This window comes from Zeus faber (assembly GCF_960531495.2).
Source record: "Zeus faber genome assembly, chromosome: 6".
In the NCBI taxonomy this organism is placed as follows: Eukaryota; Metazoa; Chordata; class Actinopteri; order Zeiformes; family Zeidae; genus Zeus; species Zeus faber.
In genome coordinates this window covers 10,380,553-10,395,552 of record NC_137201.1, presented here as the reverse complement: position 1 = coordinate 10,395,552, position 15,000 = coordinate 10,380,553, and the positions used below count along the sequence as shown (strand labels likewise).

General features: G+C 47.6%; 1 protein-coding gene across 1 annotated transcript in view; it reads right to left on the bottom strand.

The window, feature by feature from the left end:
* necab2 (N-terminal EF-hand calcium binding protein 2) overlaps positions 1-15,000 on the bottom strand; it is a gene marked incomplete at both ends in the record, with an annotated part of 99,600 nt that overhangs the window by 51,401 nt on the left and 33,199 nt on the right. The window contains 3 exons of the mRNA XM_080003137.1: positions 5,720-5,817; positions 6,199-6,224; positions 10,571-10,679. Coding sequence (XP_079859263.1) covers positions 5,720-5,817; positions 6,199-6,224; positions 10,571-10,679 — 233 coding nt within the window. The remainder of the gene's footprint in view (positions 1-5,719; positions 5,818-6,198; positions 6,225-10,570; positions 10,680-15,000) is intronic.

Genomic DNA, 15,000 nt, shown 5'->3' with positions numbered 1-15,000 from the left:
CCCATTCTCTACAATAAAACCGCTGTGTTTTCAACCCCATCACCTGTGTCTCTGCGTCAGGGGGGCCTTGAAAATGGCCCTCGGGTGGCGTGTGCCACCCAATTTAACTGATGTAATTAATCGGTTAGAATTCTTATTGTCGATTAACGGTTAAACGGTTAATTATTAACAACCCTAACTCACACGGGGGCTGCTCCTTTTTTCCTTTGTGAGTTTTAAGGCAAAGAGGCAGCTGTGCACCAGAGAATGACAATTTGCAACCAGCCACTGACTTCAGTGAATAGCCCCCCTTCTGCCAAAGAAGAAGGTGGGCCACGATGCTAGTGGCGGCATTTAAACCTTCCAGTCTCCCGTGCCCCTTGTTAGTCCTCAAGATCAGTCCTCCATCCCTCTTCTTCTTTCTTCTCCAATGACTTCCTTCCTCCTCTGAATTTTACACCCATCGTCTCCTCCCCAGACTTACTTTCTATCAGCTTCCCATCGGGCACCTACGGTAGCGACAGTTCCTCGGATCCTACACGGTTACCACGGCAACAGTTGCCCTGGCCACAGGGCTCCTCGGTGCCTCTTGGTTTCCCTGCGGGGAACCTAAGAGGCACCTTTTATTAACGTTAAGCACGATCCAGTCATTTAGCACCTTTCAATCACACATGCTCCCCCAAACGTGACCTATAGACTTGGACGCCCTGGAGACCTTTCTGGAAATTCAAAGTCTGTTTTTTTTTTTTGTCCGTGACGGGAAGTTCGAGTAAAGTTTACAGCCACCAGCTACAGCCGCCGCAGGTTGGTTGCTCGATTGCTCCGTTGGGGTCTTCACCTCCATCAGTCTCCACCTCTCTTCCAGCCCCCCCACCCATCATTGTATAAGGATCAATACCGCCGCCACCACTTCCTCCTCCACCTTAATCACTGAGAAGAAGTCTCAGTTTTCTCTATACCCCGGAAAACAATGGAATGGAGATGAAAGAGGAGAAGATGAAAGAAAAAAGTGGGAGGAGAGAGCAAGAGAAAGAGGGTGAGCGAGAGAGAGAGAGGGGAGAGAGAGAGAGAGAGAGAGAGAGAGAGAGAGAGAGAGAGAGAGATAGAAGCATAGTGTAGTGGGGTCACTTCGCGGAACGGCACCATTTCCTGGATGGCTAAAGATTGTGTGTGTGTGTGTGTGTGCGTGTGCGTGTGTGTGTGTGTGTGTGTGTGTGCGTGTGCGTGTGTGTGTGCGTGTGTGTCCTTCTGTGTGTGTGTGTGTGCGTGCGTGTGTGCGTGTGTGTGTGCGTGTGTGTGCGTATTCCTCTGTCGGTTCTCCGCTCTTTGCTCGCCCTCAACTACGGAAAACTGTTTCAATACACACGCCAAGGCAATAAGAGCGCTCCATCAGAGATAGTTAATGCAGGACAGAAGTGGCATTTAATGAATTCTACGGGTTTCTCTTCTCCCCCTCCCCTCCTCCCCTCCTCCACCCATGGGAGCTTCTGTTATTCATCTCCACCTGCTTAAGAGCCAATTAAAACTGCGATCTGGAAACAGTTCTGACTCTGACAACGCCACAAAAGCTTTTAGAGAGAAAAGGGGGGAAAAAAAAACAAAAAACGGAACAACACAAATGTGTGAGAGAGGACCCTTCAGGACTGGATTCTCTCCAGGAGAAAACTCAGAAAAGCTTCTTGTTTTCTTTCCGCTGTGCAGTCCGTCCGTAACACCGTCTGGGAAGACCATGAAGCTTGGCGGCAACCGTCGAAATACAGACGAGGAGCTCGCGCTCGGAAAAAACGAATACCGCTGTCGTGTAAAGCAGATCCCACTCGCCAAAACACCGGGAAACGTGGGTGTAAAGGAACACTGGGAGTCCATCATTTGCCCACTGGTGTTAGATTGTGGTGAGATGAAACAATCATAGAAAATATGTAAATTAGGTTAATTGCAGTTTTCTTTTGTTTTAACCAATGGAGATTAATCTCTTTCATAGTGCTCTACAATTTATGATATTGTACTTTACAGTAATTTACAGATTGATATCATATAACAGTAACGCTATTAACTCAAAATGATCCCGCCTGCGGTGTAAAATAAATCCGCCGATCCCTCAATGTATTACAGTGATCATTACGGCTAATGGCTTGATTGACTTTACATGGGTCAAGGGGTCAGCACAGTTTATTAATCACAAGTAATTGCTTTTTGATGAGGAGTAGGTTTTGCAGCATCTCATTAGCAACTTGAGATCCTCCCTTCCCCCCAAAACTGACACGTTCACTCAACACAGTGAATGCCGCATAAATTGACTGGTAATGTCACATCTGCATGAATTATGAGCATGTTTGTGGTTCCCTGGGGAGTAATGGGTTAGAGGTGCGGGTACTTTGCAACGAGTCCTTTCGCCGGGGTTTGGCGATTGGGCAACTTTTACCAAAGCAATAAACCAGAGAAAGGCAAATTTTTTTGCGAAGTGGCCTTTTAGGACTTGTGCTATAGCTACAAAAAAGGAGAAATATCCTACAAATATCCAGTGGCCTTGGATGTATCTTTCAAACGTCACTGCAAGACAAGTGTTAAAGATGGCGCTTTTACATAGGTTGACTCGCACTTCGGCTCATCCCCTCCTCCACTGCCTTGTCAATAATCTTTAGGGAAGACAAAAGGCGAATCAATGCTCGATGGACACCGAAAAGGCCACCGCTCAGAGTTGGCAGCCACTCCGGATAACATCACACACCCATCCCCGTCTTCACTATCTCTCGTTTTACAGAATTTGGCGGAGTGTGTCCTCACTGGAACGTCTTCTGATTACATTCAATTGACTGCATCCCAAGAGAACACACTCCAAGTTTACGTGGATTTATCTTCCTCTTGTGTTCACTCATCGTGAAAGGAGCGCAACGCATTGACAACAGGGCGTGATCACGTCTTTATTACAGATGAAAAAAACTCGAGCGAAGCGCTTCCGTTCTGGTTATTAGCTTCAAACGGAAAGGAATGCAATTACACTCGAGTGTCCATGTGTCGGGCTTTTCTACAACCTCAAAAAACCCCGTCACAGCCTCTCAGTCCCATTTTGTTCTTCTCTGTGCTTCTCTGTGATCGTGTCCACAGTCATTAAATGTGTGTGAAGTTATTTATAGTTATTTATGAAAAAGGCCATTAGACTGAAGATGTTCTCTATCATCTGCACCAACAACTCCTGGGACTCAAGGGAAATCTAGACGTCTCAGCGAGAGTTATTATTACCCTGATTACCACCATAATGAAGACATTCGGAGGAATGTGCCGGTTGCCATTGCTAGATTATGGCTTGCACTGGGTTAACAATGGGTCTACTCACACACTCTCTCATTTGTGTCCAATGGAGGCCTCATACAGTATGTCTGTCCATATGTGTGGATGCCCTCGTACCGAAGCTCAAGCTGAGTTATTCCCCAAAAGGGGTAAACCACCGGGCACAACATGTTTTTCATTAGTGTCCTGGTGACAAATGCATTAAGGATTGAGCTGAATCCCAAACTCCAGCACCTCCAGCATCTCCAGCATCTCCAGCAGCCTCGGATCCATAAAGACTAGTTTTGCACTGAATACCATGGGCGGGAATTGGCAAAAACCAACTCTATACCCTTTACCCCTCAGCCTTAACTGAAAAAAAGGTCATGCCTTACACCTCCTGCCCCCCGTACCAAATTATAAGGTGATGCAGCACTTTCAGTGGGAACCGCTGCGAGTACGATATCAGCAATATTTGAGTACTTTTGGATATCGAAAGCCGTTGTCCTCTGAAAATCCCGACACTGTTTTCTTTTGGTTTTTTTTATTGCGGGCAGCTCCATCGTTGAAAGTGACGCTGGGAAGCGGAAGGCCGGAGTAGAACACACATCGCTTAGTTTGAGGAAGCATCCGGCGCATGGCGGCGGCGGGCCGTGGAGTGGAGGCTCTGGCTGCAGCACTGGGGGGGTTGCTGGGAATGAGTCCGAACAGCTGCAGGGACGCTGCTCCCGCTACGTCATGTCAGCTGTGTGAAAACTCCAGTCTGCCACTCTGCCGCCTCCATATTAGTCTCTCACCAACCCCTCCCTTTTCCCTCCCTCTCTCTGTCGTTCTTTCTGTCTTTGTCTCTGTTGTAACACAAAATGTTCCGGCCTATTCACCACATCCAATCCCTTCCCACTCTGCCCACAGAGAGAGAGAGAGCAGCATTTGCGGGGTGGGGGTGGAGAGAGAGTTTAAAGGTGGGAGATGGAGGGATGGATGGATAGACAGACAGACAGACAGACAGACAGACAGACAGACAGACAGACAGACAGACAGACAGACAGGCAGACAGACAGACAGACAGACAGATAGACAGATAGATAGACCGATAGACAGATAGATAGATAGATACATAGATAGCATTATTAACCGTTAATGGAATAGGTCGATTTCAAAGAAACGAAAACCGGCCACAAATCACTAAAAGTGAAGATTTGTGTTTGGTTTTGGTTTCGGTTCCTGGGTTAGGGTTAGGGTTTGTTGGACCGTCATCAGAACTGGAGTACAAAGCGCTGTCCATTAGTAGAGGAAAAAGGCAAGAAAAGCCAGAGAGATGCAAAAGAAGACGCAAAAGTTTCGGAGAAATTTTATGGGAAATGTAAAAATAGACCCTCTGTCAATTATTGAAGGGATTTCAATATTTTGAAGCCAATAACCTCCCTCTCTCTCCCTTTCTCTCTCTCTCTCAACCTTTTTTTCCCTCCACTCACACACACACACACACACACGCACACGCACACGCACGCACACACACACACACACACACACACACACACACACACACACACACATACACACACACACCCACATACATACACACATGAATATTTAACTAGTCACTGGCTATGTCTTTGGTTTGTTATTTGACTCCAGCAATGTGTGTGTGTGTGTGTGTGTGTGTGTGTGTGTGTGTGTGTGTGTGTGTGTGTGTGTGTGTGTGTGTGTGTGTGTGTGTGTGTGTGTGTGTGTGTGTGTGTGTGAAATGTCCTGTGGCTAGAAAGAGATCTGAAACCCAGTGATAGAGGCAGAACTGGCAGATGAAGATATAAACACAAGGATAGCAGATTGCCTGCGCACATGCACACACACACACACACGCACGCACGCACGCACACACACACACACACACTAAGTTGAACTCAAACAGAATACATGAGAGAGGGGCTGTCGAACCGCCTGCTATTTATAGCACACAGCGAAAAGCCGGCACACTAACACAAAACTGTACTACGGATTTTTACCACAAAGGTAAAACCAAACAACACAAACACATGCACACACTACAAGACTACCAGGTTTTTTTGCATGTTGTTAAAAGGGGACAGGAGTGTGTGCGTGTGTGTGTGTGTGTGTGTGTGCGAAGCGCGTGTGTGAGACATCTGCACTCGTTCTCCCTGCCTGAGATTTCACAGCTCTGCACAATTTGACAACCCTCCAATGCACCGCCGCAGTCTGAACCGCAACCAGAGAGGCTGTCAGATGACTTCCATTCACATCGGCAGCAAAGCGCTTTGCGGCGTCTCGACCGAGACGCGAACCAAACCGCTAATTACCGGAAGAGGTAAAGCAGGTTGGATTCGCGCTGCGAGAGCCAGGAATTCGACTTCATCACAAGGACGTCCCGTGATGCAGTTTTAGACTCTACGTTGTAACAGGAGACGAACCACGACACACACACACACACACACAGACACGTATGCAGACGTACCTTCTTGGTGAAGTCCATGGCTTTGAGGATGGAGAGGTTGAGGGTTTCCAGGGAAGCCAGGACTCCCTCGTAGTCGCCCATGTGCTTGGCAAAGTAATCTACACACACACACACACACGCACACACACACATAAACACATAATGACAACATTTGTCTAACTTTTGAGGGAGGTCGCAGGTTCACCTTTGAGTTCTTATGGTGTGATGGAGCTCTCTGTGTGAGTATAATGAGATTTACTGGTGGGGAAAAAAAAGTACTCCTGTTGTGTGTGTGCTTTTCTTAGTAAATTCAGGCGGAGAATGGAAACAGACAGGGAAACCAGCACTGGGTGTTCTCTGGCTGAAAATTAGATTGTGTGTTTGAACCGGAGAAGGACGGAGAACAAGTGAGAGAGAGGGAGAAAAGGAGGGAGAGAGAGGTAGAGAGCGAGTCAATTTATCACTGACGGAGCACATTAATTTGACTGAGGCCTACTTACCGCAAAGTTCCTTAGTGTCAACATTACTAGCACATCACAGCGCAGGAGCAGCAGAGGGGAAGGAAGACGGGGAGGGTGAAAGGGGCAATATGAGGAGTAGGAGGAGGAGGAGGAGGAGGAGGAGGGAAGGGCAGGGGGGGAGGAGGAAGGAAAAGAAAATGGAGAGCAGGGTAAGAAACAGAGGAAAGGCTTCTGTCATGCAATTTCTTTCTTTCGCTCAAGAATATACCACTATAGAAATAGCCAGACAGACGCAGCCCTCCCACACACACACGTACACACACACGCACACACACACACACACACACACACACCACACACACACACACACACAAAGGAGTGGGAGTTGGCAGGCGTGGAACATCTAACAAGACTCAGACAGGATCAGAATTGGTCGGCAGCAACTTTTCACCTTCCATTCACTGCATCAGGACGGACCTGGCAGCAAATCACTTTCTGGCACCGAGCCGCAGACTGCAACCCTGCTCACAACTACCACAGAGTTCTCTGCTTGACTGACTGACTGACTGAATAACCTACTGAATGACTGACTGATTAGCTGCCTGACTGACTGACTGTCTGGCTGACTGACTGACTTACTGACTGACTGACTGACTGACTCAATAAGCTACTGAATGACTGACTGATTAGCTGACTGACTGACTGATTGACTTCATGTCTGGCTGACAGACTGACTGACTGAATGACTGATTGACTGACTGGCTGAGTGACTGACTAACTGACTGAATGACTGAATGACTTACTGATTGACTGACAGACTGATCGACTAACTTACTGGATGACTGACTGACTGACTGGCTGACTGACTAATTGATTGACCGACTGGCTGAGTGACTGAATGACTGACTAACTGATTGACTGACTGGCCGAGTGACTGAATGACTGACTAACAGATTGACTGACTGGCTGAGTGACTGACTAACTGACTGAATGACTGAATGACTTACTGATCGACTAACTTACTGGATGACTGACTGACTGACTGACTGACTGACTGACCGACTGACTGACTGATTGACTAGCTGACTGGCTGACTGACTGACTGGCTGACTGATGGATGCAACATCTGAATGACTGAATGACTGTCTTGCTGATTGACTGACTGACTGACTGATTGACTGAATAACTTACCAATTGACTGAATGACTTTCTGATTGACTGACAGACTGATTGACTAACTTACTGGATGACTGACTGACTGACTGACTGACTGACTGACTGATTGACTAGCTGACTGGCTGACTGACTGACTGACTGGCTGACTGATTTATGGAACAACTGAATGACTGACTTGCTGATTGACTGACTGACTGACTGATTGACTGAATAACTTACCAATTGACTGAATGACTTTCTGATTGACTGACAGACTGATCGACTATCTTACTGGATGACTGCCTGACTGACTGGCTGAGTGACTGAAAGACTGATTTGCTGATTGACCGACTGACTGACCCTGACTTAGTGACTGAATGATTGATTTGCTGATTGACCGAGTGCCTAAATGACTGATTCGCTGATTGACTGACTGACTGACTGAGTGACTGGTTGACTGATTGACAGAACAACTGAATGAATGGATGACTGACTTGCTGATTGACTGACTGACTGACTGAGTGACTGGTTGACTGATTGACAGAACAACTGAATGAATGGATGACTGACTTGCTGATTGACTGACTGACTGACTGAGTGACTGGTTGACTGATTGACAGAACAACTGAATGAATGGATGACTGACTTGCTGATTGACTGACTGACTGACTGGGTGACTGGTTGACTGATTGACAGAACAACTGAATGAATGGATGACTGACTTGCTGTTTTGCAACATTGCTGTAAATTCTCTGCATTAAAATGGCCAAAAAGGGGTTTCGAAAAAAGACGCTGAGAAATGAATCAGTCGATCAACAGCTCAAATGAAAGTCTGCAACTCTAACGGTGCGGCTCATAAAATAAAACAAATTCCAGTAAACAAAACTCTTCTTGACATAAAAAGAAATATTGCAGGGCGTAAAAAAAAAAAGCAAAGAAGAAGAAGACGAAGAAGAGGCAGAAGAAGGTTTCTTATAACAGATGCTCATATCAGATTGATGAACCTCCAGGGGGATGTAGAGTAAACGCAACGTAAACAAACGCATCACGTCTCCTCCTGTTGTTTACAAGATCCTTCATACGCCAAGAAAGGGATGGGAAGAGAGAGCGGACCAGGCGGGCCCCGCGCGACCAGCCAACTCTGACTCCCGGGCTCGACAGACAACTCTCGGGTCTCCCGGCGCAGAGCGCGCCGCAAACAAGGCGGCAGCGCAAATCTCCACCCGAGGGATGAGGGTTAAGAGAGCGAAACCGAAAAGCGAGAGGACGAGAGAAGGGCGGGCGGGCGGGCGGGCGGGCGGGCGGACGGACGGACGGGTGTGATGGACAGGCGAAGCGCGGCAACAAGGAGGTACAAGGTCGAGCGGGAAAGAGAGAGAGGATGGAAGGAGGTGTCAACATAGAGAAGGGAAAAGATACTGTAAAGCGAGAGAGAGAGAGAGAGAGAGAGAGAGAGAGAGGGAGAGTGAAATGTGGAAGGACAGAGGGATGGACAGCACAGCAAAGGAGAGCGGAGAGTCGGAGTCGGACTCGGAGTCGGAGTCGTCGGAGGAGGAGGGTGAAAGAGATGGATGAAGGAATGATTGGAGTCGGCCAAAGCGCTCCATCACTGCCTCCCGCGCCCGAGCGTCTCCATCCGTCAGCGTCCCGCCTACACCGCTAAACGCTGACGCCGTCGCTCCAGCTATTTATTTATTTATTTATTTGTTTATTGTGTGTCTGACCGCTCGGCAACTTTGTCGACGCCCATTCGGGATCTATCTGTTTGAACGCTAAGATACCAACATCTCATATCTGTGTTTCATCATCTCTCTACCAGCTCTGATGTTGTCGCGCTACCTGAGCATTTAAACCCAATCAAAGAAGGCGGCCAACAGACCTTAAAGCGACACTTGCTATTCACAGTAGTAGCCCCGCCCCCCCGCTGATGAACGAAATGGTGTTGACCGGGGTGTATTTAGAGCTACTTCTTTTTCTTAATGTATGTTCGGGTTTGTCCGGGGGCTTGCGGAGAATCCCTTTTTGTCCGTGAGTTTCCCATATTCCCTCACTTCAAGTCGGTCATGATAAATACTTACTTTGCAGAACTCGCTAAAAACAGAGCTTCCGAAGCGGATTTGACCGGAGCGTCGTCCCCGTTCGCTTTACTGCTTTTTCGGAGCTGCTGCCTCACATCCTGACTGTGGTGGAGGAGGGAGGGTCGATTTATGGAGCGGGGACGGTTTCCAAACGCACGGCGCAGCATAGATGGCCGACGGCGGATTGATGGAGGCAATCTCCGGGGCCCGGTCATTGCATTGATTAAAAAATATATAAAACCAAAAATAAAGCCTTGGTCGCCGGGCAGGCTTCGTCGGCTTGCGTGATGTATGGAACTGAATTCAATTTGGACGCCGCTAATAAAGTTGAAAACTTCTGATTCCGCCGTGTGTGGCGTTCCGTTCATCGCCTCGCCAGTGGGACGGCGCCGCGAGCGGTGGGGCCCGGTGAGTCGTATTCAAGCCGCGGCACTTGTCCTGATTACGGCTAATGGGAGTCAATCAAAACAAAATGCGCCGCGTGAGCCGATCGGGCGGCAAGCAGAGAGGGAAAGAACGGCAAAAAAAGAATAGAATGAAATGGAAACGAATGGGGAAAAAAAATAGTCTGCTCTCCCTTCTTTGTGACCTTCCTCATTTCATCGCTTCCTGCGTTTTCCCCTTTCCCTTTATCTTTTTTATTTATTTTTTTATTTTTTTCATGTAAGGGTGTCATTCACATTTGCAAAGGCCCCGGGCTCCAAAGTCAGCGCATAAAATAATTTTAAAAAAGAGCCGTCTGAAGTGGAAGTGACCTTTTTCTTGATATGCTAATGGCAGCATTTTATGAGTTCATGCTTGTACACACACACAAGTGCATGCAAACACACACACACACACACACACACACACACACACACACAGACGCACACACACACACACACACACACACACACACACACACACACACACACACACACACACACAAGTGCATGCACAGACCAATGTTAACATGGAACAGTGAGACACTGACTGCCAATGATAAATAATAATAAAAGCCATGGCGACAATTAGCAGACAAATAAATGCACCCACACCCACAAACAGGTATGTGCACAAACACACACAAACTACAGATAAACAAACAGACGAGACAATATGACAATATACGAGTATAATTTCTTGTTGTGATCACACGCACACGCACGCACGCACATGGTTAATGGGTCGGTGCTGACCTGGTGTTATCCGAGTCGATGCTGTGAAACAGCTTCTCCAGTTCTTCCTCGTTCAGCGTGCCGTCTGAGAAGAATGCCTGGAACTCATCCAGAGACAGTTTACCGTCATCTGTAGGGCACACACACACACACACACACACACACGCACACACACACACACACACACACACACACACACACACACACACAGGCATATCGGTGTCATTAAGTGGAGTCAATAACTGCGTGGACCATTACCACTATAACTCTCGGGACATTCTACGCCGTTCCATGACCTACCCTGTCTTTTTCAGAGCCGTGAATCTGCGATCCATGTATGTAACCTCAGCCCCAACTGCACCACCACCACACCTCCACCCCCCTCCCAGACGTGAAATGGATTATAAATGACCGTTTGCCTCACTTACAGTACGCTGCATTCACACAGAACACGGTAGGTGGCAAACCAGAAGTCCTGTTAGTGGACAGGGCGCGACGGCAGAGAACACCGGCAACAGCGGCGCGACACGAAATTTGCCGTGCAAAGTAAAAATATTAAAACTTTTTGCTGTCTGCTGCGACAGAATTACAGTTGAATGTTACGTAGGCGAGAGGCTACCACTGCTCTTCTGCACATGTCTGCTGCAGCTGCCGGAGACCCGGTGCTTTGGAGTCGAACCCGGTAGATTCCAATTTCTCTGGAATATCGCACTTAAATGGCTTGAATAAAAAACGTGGATTATTATAAAATGTATTCATTGCTTGGAGGCTGTTTGGTGCTTGTAGGGAGGAAGCAGATGGAGGATTTGGATATGGCGGTGGTTGTGGTTGGTCCGGTGATGAAGTTGCGGCTCCAAGTTATTACTTATAAAATAATATAATTAAATATGAATACTTAATAAATAAAGAAGGACTTCTATTGCCAGTGGAAACCAGGTGATCAGCCATTGATCGCTCATTTAAAAGATCATTGATCACTAGCTGGAAACAGATGCGCTCTCTCTCAAAGCTGCATAGCAATATCCATGACTATATCCATAATGCCAAATAATTAATTGTCAAACCTGCTCAGATGAATATGATGCTTTACAGCTTGTGTAAAGTTAATCAACTATGAATGACAATACCTTTGAGGGAATTTAACATTTTTTTAAATTTGCAATAAAATATTAATAATAAGCTGCATACTTATTGCTACATGCATCACTAAAATTGCATGCCATTCGGAAAGTGCAGTACATGGACAGTCGGAAACAGAGAAGAGTCACCGGGGGGGCAGAGTTTAGATGGTAGGATCTGTTCCCGGATTGAGTGTAAGGCGGCTTCACTCCCCGAAACAGAAACATCCCCACAGTAAGAGAGATGTGATGTGAACATCGACGTGGAACGGATCGGGCCTCGTCACAGCGGGGCGACGGGTCCTCCTGAAGAGAGCCCTGTTGAAGGCCCTTCCCAGAAAGACCTCTGTGCTTCATCCTCACCCTCGTTTCTGTCAGTTAACTCCCAAAGAGAGGTTGAAAACAGCCGAGAGACTACTGAGCAAAAAAGTATCTCATGGTCAGCAACCGAACCTCCACCAAAACCACTTGCTGCGATCACCCTTCCCGCTGCTGGGAGAAAAGAAAAATACCTTGTAATTAGTATTTAGTCGACACATGAAGACCGTGACCGGAAACCTCAGCCCCAGCTCCGCCACAACGCCTCTAAACGGGCCAGGAAAGCATATCCGCAGAGACATGTTTTTTTTTTTTTTTACTGGGTTTCAGAGTCTCCAAGGGTTAACAGCGTGGGTAACCAGAAAAAGCAATAGAGGTTTCCTGGCGTTTGGCTGTCGACAGCACTTGAACCCTAATCCTTTTCTCCTTCAGCAAACAGCTTTTCCGTCTGAGGGGGTTTTCATCGATAGCACGGCAACATACTGGCCTGTTCTTTTTTCTGAGCGGTGAAGCCTGCTTTTTCCCTGGGATCACCCCGCCCAACCGCCCCCTGTCTTCCACCCGACTCTGATTGCCGTTTTTAATGCTCAGCGCGGGCCGCCTCGCTCAAGCCGCTGTGAAATCGTTCCCGCCCGCGAGGTTTTCCGCCCGTCCGACACGAGCTTTGATGTTGCTTTTGACGTTCCGATGTTTTCTCTCTCCGCTTTCGCCGCGCCGCCGCTTTGTAATCACGCCACAACAGTGTTACATAACTAGAGGTAAAACTAGAGGTAAAAAAAAAACGGGAAAAAAAGAGAACGACAACATGGATCTCCTTAATCCAAGACAAAATACCCAGCGTGTTCTTGCAATAAAGACTCTTACAATGGAGACCTAGTTGGTTCAATGACAATATCATAGTCCATGGACCTCTTCTGAGATGGGATTTCATTGAAAACTTTAATAGTGTTGTCTTAGTTCATCCCCACGGACCAGCTGGATGAACATGTGTACGCTGTAATCAGGTCCCAGATCAGCAGGGAGCAACTTCTCCTAATCAGATCAATTTAGCCTTTGAGCTGTGAATCTCCATTGGATTGGAATTGTGGATTTTATAAGATGATCATTTGGTTGGACGGTTGGATTCACTAGTTACTTCTAATAGGCTTTATCAACTGTAAAGAACTAGGTCAGTATTGGTCCAGGATATCCCAGGTATTCCAGGTAATTGATAAATCTTACATGAGCCAACTGGTCATCGTGTTTCATCTTTAAGCTGCGTCTACTGTGGTGCATCTTAGCCAGTTGCAATTCCACCACTTCCAATCTGCTGTCTAACAATACAGCAATGTTCCACTGAAACGAATCAAAGCAGATGGGAAGTGTTTCTCGACCGGTGGGTTTCGATCCATAATTCAAAGCGAATCACATCTTCAGTTTGGGTCGTGACTCAGGATGAATGTCCAGTACGGCCATAAAGTGACCGGTTGAAAACCACCGATCCAAAGAGTGAGTCCAGTCATTCATTTGGGCTATTTTTTGCCAACTTTCGGATTCGATTCTGACTTTGTTGAGGCTCATCGGATAACTGGAAGGTTTTACTGGAGCGCATTTTCTAGTTGCCGTTATATTTGTTGATATAATGCTGCATGTAAACCTATTTTGCATGCCGCAAATGTATGATTTATCCCTGTATGCCAAACACTTTTCCGAAATACCTTCAGCCACTCTGGATCTGTGCCACTTGCAGACCTTGTGTCAGCGGGGTGTGGCTATCTTCCACCACCCTCTGTCTGTCTGTCAGTCTGCCATTCTGTCTATCTGAACCACCGCATGAGGCAGAGCTGGATATGAAATATTAATCCCCGTCCCCAGTGTCTGTGTGTGTGTGTGTGTGTGTGTGTGTGTGTGTGTTGTGTGTGTGTGTGCCTGACTGGACACAGCAGGATGGGTAAAGGGACGACCGCAGAGCCGTAGAAAACCAAACAAGAAAAGGAAGCGGGTGTGGCGATGGAGGGGGTGTATTCAGGTGTCGCACATGTCATGCACGCTGGCAAACACATTACAAAGACACAGGGCTTCATTTCCCTATCAATGGTAAGGCCGAGGGGGAGCCGGCGTCACGACGTTTTCCACCTGAACAAAACCGCTGTCGGGCTGCGACGGAGCGAGCCGCCAGAGCCGGCAGTCTTTTTTTTTTCGGCCCCTACCGCTCATCCGCCCGTTTTGCCCTTTTTTGTCTCATCTCTTTAAGGGCCCGTGCAATTAGCCTGTCTGTCCCCCACGCCTCCAGCTCCGCTTTGTTTTTGTTTGTTTCTTCAGGTCCTCGTTAGGGATTAACAGCGGAGTTTGTCGACCCGGCAGATGTCTGGCTGGAACATTTCCCTCTGCCCACTCGCTCGCATAACAAGGTGGCTTAAACAAAACCGCGTTTCGTGCGATGTGGCACCTCATTTCGCAGATGCTCGTTGCGGTCCTCAATACAGCCCATTGTTTTTTCCCCTCCTGCTCCCTGCCAGTCATGCTCCCCGCGCGCTCCCGTGGGCAACTGTGTGTTTATTCTTATTCAGCGGCCGCTACGGTTCCCGAAATGCAGCAGCACAGCAGTGGAAGTAGAGGCAACAGTGTTTAATTCAGCAGTGACCCAGTTTATTGGACTCACCGAGGAATTCTCCGGTTTCACACCAGAAGCCCAGAAACACACAGAGACAGCCGTCCCCTCGGCTGCTTCAGCTGAGGATAGGACGCAGGTACTCAGCTAAACCTGATTTCTCAACATTAGGTATTCCAAAGTATACAGGTACTCTTAACAGAGGTATCCCCCTCACCTCAGCAGCCCATCTACCTCCACCAGAATATACTCAGTCTTTGGTGCCTCACTTCAGATGCACTGTTTATCAAACATTGCCCGGAAGTGCAAAGTTTTACACGCCTGTCTTTTGATCTGTCCTTCAAGAATAGAAGGGCTTTTCAATCCGGGTCTCATTAAAATGTTGCTACCAGTCTGCTGCAGCTTCTCACAATGTGTAAACACAG